Below are 16,594 nucleotides of genomic sequence, written 5' to 3'. Positions count from 1 at the left end.
TGGTTTTAGGAAGCCGTAATAACAGTAAAATGCCTTACATTTTTTTGAGTTGGAAGATTATCGTCTCCTTGATATTTCGACGTAAGTGGTCAATACGCACGGGGGCTGCACTGACAACGTATCAAACAGCAATAAAGCCGCACGGACAAAGTACGTCAACTGCACAGTGGCCGAAAAGACTCCGTATATGATTGTTTTTCAACCGACAAGCCGATCTTTCACGACCTGACGTCAAGGTCATATGAGAGAAATGGCACTTCGGCCGTATTAATGTAGACATATGTGGCGGGCCAACTTGGCCCCAAGGTCGGGGCAAGTTGGCACTATATACTTAAATGCAATGTTAACGCCAGAAATACATCTTTACACATATTTATTTTATTTAATTGAATTTAAAGAGTCTTTGCTGAATAAGTAGATCAAATGAGGTTTCTAAACGTTTCGTTGTATGTGTTGCAAGAACCCAAATATCTATTAATCAAACTTTTTTTTGTTTAAGAAGAGACTAATAATGGCATAAAGCAGGTTTTTAATAAATGATAGCGAATGATAAATATTAGTTTTAAAACTAACAAATTCAATCTTAAATTGGTATTAATTTAACAAACCATTGACTTTGTTTTAACAATGGTCAATAGCTCTGTTACCAGCAAAGGATAGTGGTCTATATGAGTGATCAACTTGCCCCGAGTCAAGGGGGCCAACTAGCACCGCGTCCACATTTTTTTTTTAATTTTAAAGGAGTGCAGTCATTTTTGGTGCTAGAATGAACTGCGATAAAACATTAGCTTTAGTTTGCTGCCCCATACATATTTGACGAAAAGTCAATGAAAATGAAATTTTTTTTTAATTTCTTTATTAAGTTGCTTTTAGATGCAGATATCTTTCAATTGGACTAGCCGCTTAAGTAAAACTTTTTTCAACCAACGTTTTCTTGGCATTATTGGATAGGATCACTTTGCAAAATGATGTGATCAAATTTTTTTTTACCTCGTATTTACTTTTTCATAAAATGACGAGAGGCCAACTTTCCCCGGGGTCCAACTAGCCCCGGTCTCCCCTATTTACCACCAAATCTTACAAATTTTGACAAACTAATCATAACAAATTACTGCAGAAGTAATAAGATAAAATCATAATGCGCATAATCTGAATACGCTTTAGTTCTCAATGCCCTCAATGCGCTCTTAGATCAACCCGGGAGTATCATGGAGTATGCATGTCAAGCTTTGCACCCTGGCCTTACCACCAATCTTAGTGATCAATTAGAATCCATTCAAAAAGAGTATTTTAACTATTATATCCTGAAAGCTCATATCAAGAAGCAACTCCAAATTAGCAATAACTGTATCACTACACTATACAATGGCAAAATGCGAAATGGAAGTTTCAGTATCAGAGTTATTCATATTTCTCATTCTTATTCCACTGGATTACTAACAACACTTACGCACTTGCCAATCGTTAATTGATCCTTATGAAAATCATTAGGGTTCATTCTACATCCATCAGTAATCTACAAAAAAAGTTTCCAGCGAAAATCTCTATAATTGTGGTCTCTATCGTAACACGAAAATTCAACTACAAAAAAAAAAAAAAAAAAAAAAAAAAAAACGTGCAGAGATATATACTGGATGTTTTTTTTTTCACGTAAAAAAAGACAGAGAGAAAATAGATAAAAATTCAAGAAACGCAAAATCCTAGAAACGCAAGCCCAGCTCCAGGAAATGAATTGCATAAGAGTACTCTCCTTAATAAGGAGGCAATTTCAAAATGAAGTGAGTTGTTACTTTCACAAAGCTTTATCACAAATGAAGTATTGCGCAAATGTGTTCACTTAAACACGAGCAGGAAAAGACTACTTACTAACATTGAAACTTTACTTTCTGTGGCAGGTTTCCTAAATGATATGATTTTATAACAGTTCTTTAATTACAAGAAACTATTGTTTGTTCTTAAAAAAAGCTTGTAAGAAAGACGAACCAGATGTTGTTGTCAAAACTCTATCAGGCTGTAGTACTTCAAGTGTATTATAGTAGTGGTTCTCGAAAATTGTACCCGGTTGGTTCCAAAAATAGAGCTTAGCCCACCCCAACTGCATGACTCAATCTATTTTGGACACCCCTTCTTGCAGGCAAAAAATAGTTACGCACCCCTCCCCCCTACTCTATGACCAGTTCCTAAGTCGATAAAGCGTGTCACATTCATAATTTTAAAAAAATTAAATTTCCCACAACCTTATAAAAGTTCTATGTATACCTGTTCCATGTGTAATGAACAGATATTCTGTGATTGGCAATTGGTTATCTCTGTTAAATCACATGGCCTTAGCACTGTTATCAGCTCTCTGTTGATAAGACCAATGATATTGCAGAAAATCATCCCCAACCGTTTCGTTTCCATCCCAGTTACACTTCCACGGTTTTTACAAAGACAAATGAGGCAAACATTCGTTTAAAAGTGTTAACAAAAGCATACTGTTTAAAAATGAAGCATGTTATGTGATCCATCAGCATTACAAGAATTAAATATTCTACGCCTTGGAGTTTAAAAACTTCGTGAAATATAGGCACAAAAGTAGGCCCCATTTAAGTAGTTAACAGGTTTGACAGGAATGGTAGTCCTTGGATTGGAAGGTTAGGGCTAGTTGTAGTATCGGGTTAGTACATATTAGGACGAATGTCACTTGTTTGTGGTAATGTTGAACGGACTAGGGTTCCTAGCGAACTTCCATTCCTGTCACATTGAAAGAATAGCCGTTTCCTTTCATTGTAAGATGAGGATACAAAACAATTCGCACTACGCCTACCGTTGCAGGCGAAGCTGATGGATTTAAACTTTCTTTAACATACCGATTTGATGTTGAACATATCAAAAATTCTAAAATTATTCACCGATCGATATAGGGGATCCCTTTCCTTTCAAAAACGAAATGACACATTCAGCCCACGAAACTTTATCATAAAGGTTGAAATAACTGGCATTACGCTCATAAAAATACCTAAGATTGTTTGCACTTAGGTAAACATTGTAAATAACATTTTTGCATGGCATCAAATATGCGTTTCGCTTTGGAAGATGATTTTCAGATCATTCTATATTCGATCGGCCTTTAAATGGTCATTATATTCATGTTATGTTGATATACGCGTACATACCAAGTTTCGTAAGCAGGCCTCCGTAGAAGCAAACAGGCGCCTTAAATACTTGAGCTACGCTTTGAACAGACGTCTTGAGCGCTGAGCCATGTATGTGTAACTGAGCAAGAATATCTGTGCAAAGAAAGAGGCGCCAACTACTTTTATACCGTATTGCCGAATTAAGAGGCAGGTGTCTCTTGCGAAACAGCACTTTATTATTTTTTCAACCCACAATATGCAAAGCTGAGAGCGTGTGTTATATCTTGCGGCAAGATCAATTACTTTTGCAGGATGACACGGCACCACACTGTTGATACTTTATTAAGAAGTTTCGAAAGTGAGTTTTGGTATCTCACGGTAGAAGTTACAAAACTAAGTGGGAACTCATGGTTTATTCACGTTGACTAAACATGGTCATTTTCTTCATGGTTACACGTTCAACCTCGACCACACTTACAACTTTTTGGCAACCTCCAAAATTGATAAAACGACAGCAAGTACTTAGTATGTAGGGCTTAAACAAGTGGTCAAGGCTTATAATTGTTATAGTGAGGAATGACGACAGCAGTTTGAAGCTTCCGAACGTTTATTCACCGACTCTTCTTTCATACAACTTCACAAATATTTATACTCAATTTCTCCGTACTGACCATGCATTTACTTGTTTTCTTTTCTTTGTCTTTGCGTGATTACAAAATATTTTCCATTCTCATGTTGCAAGTCACTATGCAACATTTCCTTATTAGGTAATCCTTAAGGGACTTGTTTTCAATTAAAGATATCTAAAATATTATTTGGATTACTCATATTTGGACCTTATCCAAAACTCAGTTATCATGTGATAAATAGATGATCAAAATTAAAATATGTTATTAAATTAACCAATTACATTAACTGTTACTGACTTTGACCTTTTCCATCTTTTTCTGACATTAAAAACATGTTCTACACTTGTTGACTCTTGGAGAAACTTAACTTACACTCAATAACTCTTTGTCCCTTTTACTCATTTGATTCCGCTTTAATTATTATCTGTGATTAGTGAAAGTGTAAGTAATTTGCTTTACAACATAATCTAAAACAAGATAGCAATGCTTTCAAATGTACAGACAAAAATCAGAAATAAATGATGCACTAAATAGCTAATTTTGTCAATATGAATACAGTAACACATTATACTTAACAACAAGTTACGTCAACAGTAAATTTTGATTATGCACAAAAGATAACATGGATGCTAAAATATGTAACTAGCAGGGATCAGGGATCAGGCCCATGAGAGTTCAAATTCACACATTGAAAATGCGAGAATGAGAAAATGAAATTTGAAAAAATGCACAAATTCAAGGCCATAAATTTAAGGGCACAAAATATTTTTTTGTCAATTTTGATGCAATTTTACATAATGATTAACTGCAAAATCACCAAAGACGACAATTGTAGGCCAATTAATCTTTTCAGTAAATTTGAGAATCATATGCAACATGGCTTTCTTCTAATGGTCATTATGGCGGCAGTGCCCAAAATAGGGTTTTCTTCCATTTTGATGCAATATTACATAATTCTTAATAGCATAATCACCCCCATGTTTTATAAGAATCATGGATATTCACAAAATGTAACTAGCAGAAGCCTCCCCATGTAAGTTAAAAAATCACTTTGAAAATTCCACTATATGCAAAAATGAACATTTCATGTTTGGCATGAAAAACTGCATTTTTTCAGAAAAATAATCCGATCATACTTTTTTAATTCGACCTGTATTTCAGTAATATTGGTCACTACTTTAGGATTGAAGCCAATGAGTCAACTGAGTTTTTAAAATGTGTTATGGCATTTATGTTGAAAAAGGGTGAAAAACAGCAAAACTTTTGGAAAAAGGTCCGACCAAGCTGATTTTAGAACTCGATCTGCATTTTATTAATATTCATCAGTGATGTAAATTTGAAGACAGAAGATAAAACAGTTTTCCACTTATCTTGTTATCACTGAAATCGCCCGCCGACGACCATGACAAAGACGACGACAGACGCAGGTAACGTCTATATGTACAGACAAATCTGTGTTTGTACATAAAAAGAGAAAAAAAAACGAAATGAGTATTCATATATCTGATAAGGTGCAAGATATTATGTAAATTAATCAAAATGAAGGAAATGAAAATTCTTACGGCAATTCACGTATTATTTGAAACTCACATAATAAAGCAAACAAAGGAGAATAATGATACTTCGTAAATAAATTGCTTTATGGCACAATTATTTATCGCTTAACTTGAGTCTGTTGAAATCACGCGCCTTTTTAAAAATACCCAAACGAGGCGATTATGCCGACATAACTCTTTTTATCAATTATGCAGCAAATATAATGTATGTTCAAAGGATCTTAATCAGATACAACAGAACTGAGATATTGGTACACACTTAAAAGGAATGACCTTTCCGGTTGACACCAGTGCAGTCCCGTAGCCGGGGGGGGGGGGGGGGGGGGGGGGGGGGAGGGGGGGGTTTGATTCGAAAGAAACCCATTTTTTGACACTGCTGGCTACGGGTCTGCAGTGTAAAGATAATAATGGTGGAGCAGCATACAGTGTAACTCTGTACACCTCGTCTGTCTCCAACCCAGTAAACGTTGAGGGAGATTGAACTACGCCCCTACGCGGAGGCATTTCAGGTGTGACAGGAATGGAAGTTCGGGTTCCATGTGAAAAGTACAGAATAAGGTTAATTGGTTGGAAGTATAGGAGTCGGCTTATAGGACCAAAAGAAAGTCACCGATACAAAGTTTTTTCTAAAATGGTAGTTTGAATGTAGCATATTGGGGATCTGCCAAAAATATCCAAGAAAAAATTGACAGTGAGTAATCATTTTCCTACTCTACCAATGGTAAAGTGTCTATAAAAGCAAAAAAAAAAAAAGAAAGTAAACGTGGGAAATAAGTGAGTAGATTTGTTGAAAGGCAAACCTTTTAAATGATACAACTCGAGTATCCTAATGAAGCACGGTACTATTATCTGTGCCTTAGGGGACGAATGCGACAACACGCCGTGATGCCGATACAATAATATAATTATTTTACGTCTTTTAGGTTTCAGATGTTCTGGGATCACGAGTCATTTTCCTTGCAGGTAAATAAGCTGTTATGTAATGACGATGTCTCAGGTGGAATGCAAAAGAGCATCCCAGCCCACACTCCATTAGTTACTTTGTTTGAAACTATGCTACCGTGTAAAGTATGCTTTAAACACGCGAACAAGAGTTTGAGAAGAGAAACACCAAAGCTCCAACTCTCTCGAGCACATGTCGCGCTGACAATGCCTACATTGTATCAAAGCCGTAAGCTTAGAAGATTTCATAATTCATCTTTGAAATACCTTTCTTATATCCTTTTTAACGAATTTTGAATTTGGCGCATTTCTTGCAGCTGTTTTTTTTCAAATTAATGCAGAACGACTGCGCGTTGCCTTAAAGTCTTAATCTTAACTCGAGTCCTCTCTTCCATGGTCCGTAAACTTAAGAAAACCAGAAGAACAGAATTTCATGCGCTACGTTAGTATCCCTACGTCATTGCTGTGCCGTCATACAACGAGGTAATTGAGATTTTGTAGTCCATTTATTTATAACATTTAACTGCACGACCAAGTCTCTTCATGGGAATCCCTCTCTCCCCTACAATGATAGATAACATACGTACTCCGCGAGGCAAAGCAATTGTAATGTGCAAAATACACTGAAATTCGTACAATGGTACTAGCGGGTAATGAACATGAAAAAAACTTTGTTGGGCGACCAGTAACAGGTATACTAGTAACATGTTTAATTTCGATTTCTGCGTTTTCACCGACAATTCTACTTTCTTGAAAGCAAGGCAGCATGGGAGACCACTTGTAGGCCCTAAACGCCTAAATTGAAATTTTAATTAAGTTTAAAGCATGGCAAGCTTCAAAAAACTGTTTAGTTCATTCTAAGATCTTTCAAAATAATAAATTAATGTCTCCTCCATCTCAGTGTACTTTCATAGTCCCATTCACAACAATAAAGAAGGCAACAAGGAATTTTGATTGTTCTAATGTTATGGCCTTACGGATTATATATTTATATATATATATATATATATATATATATATATATATATATATATATATATCAAATATTCGATAAGACTTATCATCCTAAAAATTGTGATGTAACGAGTCAGGAAAAGTTATTATTTGTAAACAATTTTGCACAAATTTCGCTTGTGGGGTTCTCTAATAGAACATACCATAATAAAAATATGTTTGTTGGCCTATCCTCATTCCCAATAAAACTAACGTTATACAAAAGGCAACATCGCTGCATGTCTCAGCTGGTCAGAGACGGCGAGGCAATCTCATCTCTTGAGTAAATGCTTCCGTGCACGGTAAAACTAAACGAAAGATCTCGTTTTGTTCCTTTTATTATAAGGAAGAACAAAGATCACAGAGTAAATAATTTTGCATGTTACAGGTTCAGTATTGGTCTTTAGCGGCCATCCGTACCCCTTGTTCCTTGCACTTGAATGATCGTAATGGTGCCCATACATGCGTCTGTGATATTCTGCAGAAAAAGAGATTGACAGATGGTCAAAAGGTCGACCATTTGTTTTTCTCAAAGCACCGGCAGCTGTAAACATGTTGTGTGCATCACGTACTTTATACTGTGTTTGTCTCATAAAGTGCATGCTTGGAAATGAATAGCAAGTCTCAACCCGAAAGTGCAATGACAGTTAAATAAATCATTCTTAAATCGACTAAAGTGTGCAAAGAGGTAGTAATGGCAGCCAGTGGCTGCTGGTGCACTCGGGCGTTCGTATAAATGGACAGACTGAACACATTAATCCAACATCGACAGGCATGGGGTTTTTAAGTGTGTTCGTATTGTGTGCAGTGGCAACTTCGGAAGCCACACGTCTGGTGAGTGGCGTCTCCGGGCACGATGCCTCTGGTTGTCCATTTTATGAGCCATCTTGTTACGTGCGCAGCAAACACCTGCCGCTGGCGGATGGGTATATCTGTAAGAAGGCAAACTCCGTCATCGCCAAGTTGAGGAGTGGCATTCCATTACACCCCTCTCCAGCCAGTGACACCATCGTGGGTCAAATACGCAAGACGTTTGACTTAATAGGTTGTAAGGTTTGCAAGCCACCACACCCATTCAATGCATTTACTCTGAAGGAGTCAAGCTGCACTCTAACACCATCTCTCCAGAAGAAATGCTATGCATATCAAAGTCTACCATTAACGTCGCTGGCCAAGAACTGCGTTCCCGTCCTGTCCGATGCTTTAACGGAGTATGTACGTTGCAGGAGTCTTTTCTTCAGAGTGCCCATGGATCCGCCATTCGTGTGCGCTTTCTGCTGTGAGAATTTAGAACAGTGTAGCTCGGATATACGCGCCACGTGCAGCTGCGAGGGACGAAGACCTGCCCCACCGCCGGTTGTGGCCCTCTGTGCCAACATCGTATGGGACGCGCTGCTTAGCTGCTTTTGCTGACAACATAAGTTAACTGAACCTCTAAAAATAAGTATTATTGCTGATGCATCTCTGAAGATCTACTTTACAGATGTCAAATATAATCCAAGCTTAATATCTATACGGTGAATTGACATGAATCCTTTACTGAACCTCAAAACGTTAATAGAATTTATTTGGGGGACCTGAGCTAAATTGTAAATCATTGGATACAAGCTGTTGGTGGGTTATTGTAGCATGATGCTTTGCCGAAAAATACACAATTTGACGAGTAACAGGAATTTGCTTTTGATGTTGCTGCGTTTTTAGGACATTCTCTGATTGCTGTCTCACCTCAAAATAGAACTATGTTTAACTGACAATAAACGCTCAGAAGTGCTTATGCTTATGCATAGCGACGAGAATCTTAAATCAAATATTTTTCAAGGGGATTCTTATTATTTTTTATCAGCAACATGGTAGATGCATTATTGAATAATTAAATGCACAAAAAAAACTTATTTTCGGTAGTTTGATACTCGTAAACCCTGTCAGTAACCTTAAAGCTACAGCTCAGTTACTGAATTAATCAAAATAACCATTTATAGTTATCATATCCAGTTGCCTTAATTTGCAACATTATGTCCAGCATTTGTATCATATAACCTGTAATTCATTAATGTAATAAGATTAATTTTTGTTACCCATAGAAGCGGGCTTTGTGACTGATAAATATCGTTTGACATAGATATGGCATTTTGAAAATAAAAAAAAATTACTAAAATTTAGATCGCAAGAAGATAATGATTGCGATAAAAATTAAAAATTTTAAATGATGGAGTTTGGACACAATATTTGAAAGAATAAATATATAAGGTCACATTATAGTTAAAGGGAGAATTATCAAATACATATACGGCCAAAATCAATTTATTATGCATTTTGCGCCGTAATTTCCATTGTTCCTTTAAGTGACTGCTACAAGACTTAATGTCGTCTACGCATGACAACGTTATTTAGCAGGAAAAGTTATAACAGCGTAGACTGCGTGTAGATCGTCCATGTACTGAAATAACGATGTTCAGATCGCGTGTATCGGCAAAATCACATTGGTAAAGTACAGACTTGGCATTGTCACCTAACAATACATAGTTAAACCATAAAAAAAGGAGACAATTTAAATTGACTTAAAGATATAAAGGTGTGTGGCTTCTAAACTAGTCAGCGCGGATTACTCGTTGTAAAAGATTTATATAACGCCCTATTTATACTTAGCTCTTCTCTAAATGCTAAAAAAAGGCAACTATGTTTTTTTTTGTTCACACACACACACACACACACACACACACACACAAAAATAAAAATAATAATAATAAAATAAAAAATAAATATAAAATAGAATAAAATCAATTAATGAATAAAAATAAAACACTGTTTCTGAACGCGCTTTTCAATGTCGCTCGGGATCTTCTCTGGACGTGCACTGCCTCGGTGTGCTATCTCAAATTTCGATGTTTTCTTTGACAACTGAAAAAGTTAAAATGTTTTCTGCGTGCCACACGAAGGTGAAACAAGCCAATAATTTATTTCTTTTTATAAAATGAAAAAATCGTGCTTTTTATCCTTTAAGATAATGAAAGGCAGTCATAACATAGGCATCAGCCTCACTTCGAAATCTTTACTTAATGGCACTTCCTAATGGACTGATTTTAAATACTATGGTCGCAGTGATGAAAGCAGGACTTTTCAGAGCGTTTCTCTTGTGCGCGGTGACTAATTTAGAAGCCACACACCAGGTTCCCAGTGTTGATATCTTTGGGTGTCCTCCATATGATCCGTTCTGTGCCGCTCTCACACAACAACGACAAGAGGCCGGTGGAAATAGTTGTAACAAGGGAGACATCGTCAGGAATCACATATGCAAGGTACTAGACTTGATAGCATGTCAGTCCTGTCACCCACCAAGCCCTACAGGGTTAGGATCCATTCTCACCAAGACTGGGTGTACTTTGTCTCCAACACTGCAGAACAAATGTTACGCGTTTCAAAGTCTACCATCGGCGTCCCAGGTAAGAAACTGCGCCAACGTCTTGTCGGTTGCGCTGCTGGAGTGGGGTCGGTGCAGGAACATTTTTCTTCCAGTGGCTGTTGACCCACCATTCGTGTGTGAATTTTGCTGTATGAATCTCCCGGATTGTAGCTCAGACCTTATCGCCACCTGCGAATGCCCGGGTAGACTCAGCCGTGCCGTCGAGCCTGCTGCGGCTGTCTGTGATAGGATCATACTGCGAGCACTACGAACTATCGAAGGTACCATGACGTCGGGGTCAGTTTTACTGCAAAGAACGGGATAAGATGGCTAAATTCCCAGTGAATGTCAGTTATCGATATCTTTAATGACGCCATTTTCATATATTCAAAACTGATATCCAAGCGGGTACACCACCGATCGTATTACACCGTCGATCCCCTTACCTAAAACTGTTTAGAGCCGATTGAAATTAATGTTATATCCAAAAGCGCTGTATAAAGCCACAGTTATGACAGAAACTAAACCACAAAAATATTGTAATTTATTTTAGTTCTGAAGAGTACATAAAAAATATGGTATGCATTTACTTTCGAAAAATGTTGTTCATTGTGGGAAGTGTGCACTTGTGACTCAAACTCATTACACTTGATTAGTCGTGCATCTCTGTAAATTAATTGATAATGCAAATACGATTCTAGAGTTATTTTTGTTCTCAGCTCAGTAAATACGCTTGATCTAGACCAGTCGCAATTGTCAGAAGACAGACACAATTCATTGACTGTAACCCGAAAACTTCCAGAAGTGTACTTTTAACTTCAAAAGAGAATGTTTCGTGATACGAACATTCACCCCAACTTTCTTGGAATAAAGGAAAAATTGAAAAACTAATTTAATATTTCAGCGCACCTGTTCGGTGTGGAGCACATATTGCGTGTGTCTGGTTATAACATTACCTGCTGTACGACGCGCATACAATGTTATAACAGACAAGAAAGCTTAATGTTAGATACGTGATTTAAAACGTTAACAAACAGGTTTCTGCTACGTAATTGGAGGCAGGTGCAGATCACTTTGATTATAGAGCAGCCACAAGGCAACCGTCACCAAAGGGTTTCAACTCCCAAAACAGAGGTACGTTGAGTAGCTTGATGATTCTTGCATTTTGTCTCTTGGGGACCGTTCACATGAAAAATCTATTTTCTAAAAATCTATTTGCGGTATCTTGTGATCATGGTCTATGCCCTGAATACCCCGCGGCGTAATTACTGGCAGCGCCGATAATTAATTACAGCTTTGGAAGTAACTGGCTCGCGCTGCCCGTAATTACGCCGTGGTGTATTCAGGGCACAGACCGTGATCACAGGATACCGCAAATAGATGTTTAGATTTTTAGAAAATAGTATTTGCATGTGAACGCAGCCTTATACACAAAGTGCTTTGTGTTTCATAATACCCCGAATCGGTGAGCGTCTCGATGCACACTAAAATCAGGGCATACGTAGGCCCAGCACCTGTGCTATATTTTATGGTACATTTTAGACTAAGAAAGCCAAAATGTGATGCCAGTCCATGCACATATTATTCTATAAGTGCACTGCCTAAAAAAGAGACAAAATGCTCCTCCAGTCAACTTCACGTACTTCGAACCCGTATACTCCATGGATCGGGAAAGTTACCTTTGAAAAAACTCTCACCAAAAAGGTCGATCCTAGCTGTAGTCTATTAGGTGTCCCTCGGTATTGTTTCAAACCAATTCTATAATTGCAAGAGACATTTTTGATTATAGATTTTGTATAAAAACGTATAAAATAATAAATTTTGAAGACCGCTAACCACACTAAATGTGCCATTCACAAGAGAGGATGCGTCAATTTGACTGTCCCTATTGGCTGACCAACTCACCCCATTGATAGAAAAAGTTTCAGCCTTAGTGTTCAAATCATGACATAATGGCAAGGAATATGAAGTTAACAGATCCAAAAGTAATTAATTTGGAGCATTTATAACACTCCCAATATTTTACACTCGCAAAAATAGAAAGGCGTGTGAATTTCTAAACATAATTCCAGTCAGACCTTATAATGAACCACTACTGAAGAATACTGGGAACGAATGAAACAATACAACCGACTCGTTATCTCAGACGGAATGACGCAGATCAATGAGAAACAAATTGGTTGCTTTTTTTTTTCTTGATATGTGGTCACAAATTTTGACGCCCAATTGGTCGAGAGCAGTCATGTGCAGGCCAAATATCAGAACATATTGACCAGCCGGTGAATATAGGTTTGCATTTTGTAATGAAAAAAGCTTGATACTAGATATCAAACCTGGAGCCACTCGCTAACCACTAAGCCATCATGCCGAGCGTAAAAATCTATTTACTCGGCCAATTTGGACAGCAAGCTCATTTTATTCAAATTAATGTAATGTTTCACTCACACTCCTATTAAACCTTTTGTAATATTAAGCTCGAAGTGCAATTTGAACATCAACTGCAAGTTGCATTTTGAGAAGAACGCTTCTACTTTTTAAAAGACGAAGAACCCACTGGCATTCGAGGATCCCGTATTTTCAAGAGGTGGACAATAACCTACAGGGTGCTACACATACAAATGCGGTTCATTCGCAGAGTGGATGAAAAAGGGCAGTTTCAAAATGCATGTATTATATCGACAAGACCTAATCCCATTCAGAATATCCAACAAGGCCTGTTAATATAAGAGTAAGGGGTTCCACGTAAAGCTGCGTTTTCTATAGCTACCGCATCAATTTTTGATCATTCTTGAAAGTCACTGTCCCTGTGACTCGTCTGCTGAGATTTTTTCTCTTTTCTTTTGGATCAGTTATATCGTTAGAATTATCGTGCTTTGACGTTGATTTGAGAATGTGATTGCGTAATAACAGTCACAATTTCTGCACGGTGCATGTCTTGCCAGATTAGTGTACCAGGTGTGATAGGAATAGGAATGGTGGTCCGTTCTCCATTACTCCGAAGGCGGAGGTAAATTATCCCAGCTTCAGAGCAATAAATTGTGATGATCTCACCCAAAGTCAATTATTGTATGAAGTTAGAATACAAAAGGACGAATGAGGAAATGTTTTGAAGCGTTGTGTGAAATACAAAAGATAAAAACACGGTTCCAAACTTTTTCATTTATATATTTTGTAATATTGTATGATAACAGAACAAATTTTAAAAACCACAAGTTAAAAGGGAAAAGCATAAATCAACTTATAGGTCATAACAGTTTTTCAAAATGTTACCTATCTCTACATACACATTCAGAATGTTGTAAAAGTCATTTTCATTTTTCAGTTCCTCTAAAAATAAAATGCACATCAAAGTAGATGAAGAAACATAACTTGATTTCAATACTCAACATTTCTTCAAAACTTTAACTGTTTAGGAGTGAATCCTTGTTTTCTTTACCTTAAAAACACTCTCTCTCTCTCTCTCTCTCACACACACACATACAAACAAACTTGCTGAGGGCAAATAGAAGCAAATATGTACTACCTAGGTGAACCATGCTTTAAAAAAAGATCTAACCAACTAAAAAAATGTACCACAATGCACTCCATGTCTAAAACAGCTCCCAGTTATTGGCCTCCTTAGTACACATCAACTACTTAAAGACTAAAAAAAATTGGCCAACTTCTTAATAAACCTGCAGTAGTTCACTAATACAAAGACACTATGTCCAAAATATTGATCATTTCATATTTTATTTGTACAACAGATGTAATACCCTCATTTCATGTGGCTTGCTACTGCTGTATTTGATTCAAAGTTGAGGGTACTTTTTCAGTGTTAAAGACCAACTTTGAACTTAAATTCTTTTGTGAGGTGAACTCTAGCACTGAAAACAAATTCACAGATGTCAATTGACATCAGCTGATCATTTCCTCTTTATATACTGTACCCCATTTGAGCCCTGCATAAAAATAGTAAATAAACAAATAAATAAACAAACAAACAAATAAATAGATAAATAAATAAATAAATAAATAAATAAAACATGGCCATGGATGATATTCCATGATGTTCCAAACTGACTATTGCACTGTGAACTATGTAAACCTATACCATGTGCACACTGCCTATGGATGTTTTTATCTTTAATGATAAAGATACAAATTGACACTAGAATTTGTCCACTTTTTACATATCCACTGGCCAGACTGCTGAATAATGCAGCACAGACAGCGCAATAACATCTAGGCTTCTTTATGGACAGGTGACAGTTTTATGTGTTTGGACAATTGCAAACAGTTGATGTAACAGAAGGTTTGTAAAATTGCCATGTTGTGTAAATCATTCCACTTGAAGGTGTCAGACAACCTGAAATCACATAGCCCTGAAAACAAAGCACTATCTTAACCTAATAAATGATTAACAGAATCAGGAAACTTAATTTTTGGAAGGAGATAGTGGCTACAATTCATAGCAGAAATGAAATTTCTTTTCTGGACCCGTGAACTTTGTTGATGACTAAGATCACCAAGATGGGATAAACAGTGCCGACAGTTCAATTATCATAAGGTTTCTTTCTCCTAACCATTTCCTTTTACAATACCATATTCATATAAATATAATATCAAGAAATTAAGGTGCAGATAAACTTTGTTGTCAGAGTAAATTTTGAACAATACTGCAAAAATAACAAATCCCATACTGTCAGAGAAAGAATATGCCATTGGTTGATTTTAAAAAAAATTCTCCAGTGCAATAACACTAATTCTTTTATCCATTAAAAGCAGAGGCAATGAAATGCTGGTAGAAATTTTCAGTGTCTGTAGTAAGAAGAACTCATTATAGTAAGCCAGTGCTAAAGAAATGAAACATCAACACTGCCATCCTTAAATACTGTTATTCCACCTCATCATCTCTCACATGTGCATGGATAAATAACTGATATGTCACATGCTCTCCATATTTATCTGAAGGTAGTGCTTTTGAACAGTTGCTGCAGGCTGAGGTATCAGTTACATACATGACAGCAGTTCTGATGAGTGAATAAGTCCAGTATATTGAAGGCAGCAAAGTAGGAGAGGGTGTTCCAAGTTTTTCTTTCTCTCCGTATCCACTCACCTAATGCTGTCAAACTGTACCATTTACTGTGCCATGATGAAGCACACGAAATATGATGACATAGCACACAGAATACGATGACAAGGCACACATAAGTAAATCACTAGTCACATAGTTTTTTTTCATAGAATATCTTCTCTATGGAAGTCCTTCCACTGTAGATTTAGACCTGTGAATAGGAACCCAAATAGGAGAGGGTCTGTCCCTGCATTCAAAGTTCATAGGTATATCACAAGTATAAACAAGATGTGTTGAGACACTGGCCTTTCTTGCTTTCAACACCCTCTGCTGGTCTGAATTATCTTCCTTATTCAAAGGACATTAAATTGGCTGGGGGCTGTAAAGAAAAGAAAAAGAGATCAATTTGTTTTTCACATTTAGTTTTCTTTTTTTAAACCAAAGCAAATCTTTTTATTTCTAAACATGACATATAACTTGTTTGTATTATTACTCAGTGTGAAAGCTTTTTATTGAAAAATTGACTTTCTACATCTTTAAAAGTGAACATGCTTGAAGTGTTAATTTTGTTCAAAATAATGATAAACAAGACAGTAAATAATCAATTACAACAGTGCATAAAAAAATTGAGTTACATAATTCTGCATGAAACAAAGCATAACAAAAGGTTATATTCTACCAATCTTCTGAAGTGTAAGGATTTTCATGAGAATGAATGATTTAGTTTCAATATCTATTTTAGAAAACCCTAAAAACAAAAGTATATTAACACTATTTCCCCTCCCTTACCTGAACTATGTGACTTTTAGCTGCATTATTCAGGTGCCTGCACCATTCTAATGCTTTGTCCGAATCACTAGCACGGAATTTATACACATCTCCTGAAAAAGGTGAAAACT

General features: G+C 36.7%; 1 protein-coding gene across 6 annotated transcripts in view; it reads right to left on the bottom strand.

Annotated features, from left to right (window-relative positions):
• Window positions 1–13,788: 13,788 nt before the first annotated feature.
• Window positions 13,789–16,594, bottom strand: part of LOC106156641 (ras-specific guanine nucleotide-releasing factor RalGPS2) — a 34,243-nt gene continuing 31,437 nt past the window's right edge. For all 6 annotated transcript variants that reach the window (XM_087008469.1, XM_087008471.1, XM_087008470.1 and 3 more), the window contains 2 exons: window positions 16,485–16,576; window positions 13,789–16,074 (listed from right to left, as the gene is read on the bottom strand). In XM_087008469.1, coding sequence (XP_086864595.1) covers window positions 16,045–16,074; window positions 16,485–16,576 — 122 coding nt within the window. In that variant the 3' untranslated portion in view covers window positions 13,789–16,044. The remainder of the gene's footprint in view (window positions 16,075–16,484; window positions 16,577–16,594) is intronic.

The sequence above is a fragment of the Lingula anatina genome, chromosome 3 (genome assembly GCF_051362555.1).
Source record: "Lingula anatina isolate TDL-2025a chromosome 3, LinAna3.0, whole genome shotgun sequence".
NCBI lineage: Eukaryota > Metazoa > Brachiopoda > Lingulata > Lingulida > Lingulidae > Lingula > Lingula anatina.
Note: the sequence above shows the minus strand (reverse complement) of the source record. Positions and strands in the feature narration are given on the sequence as shown.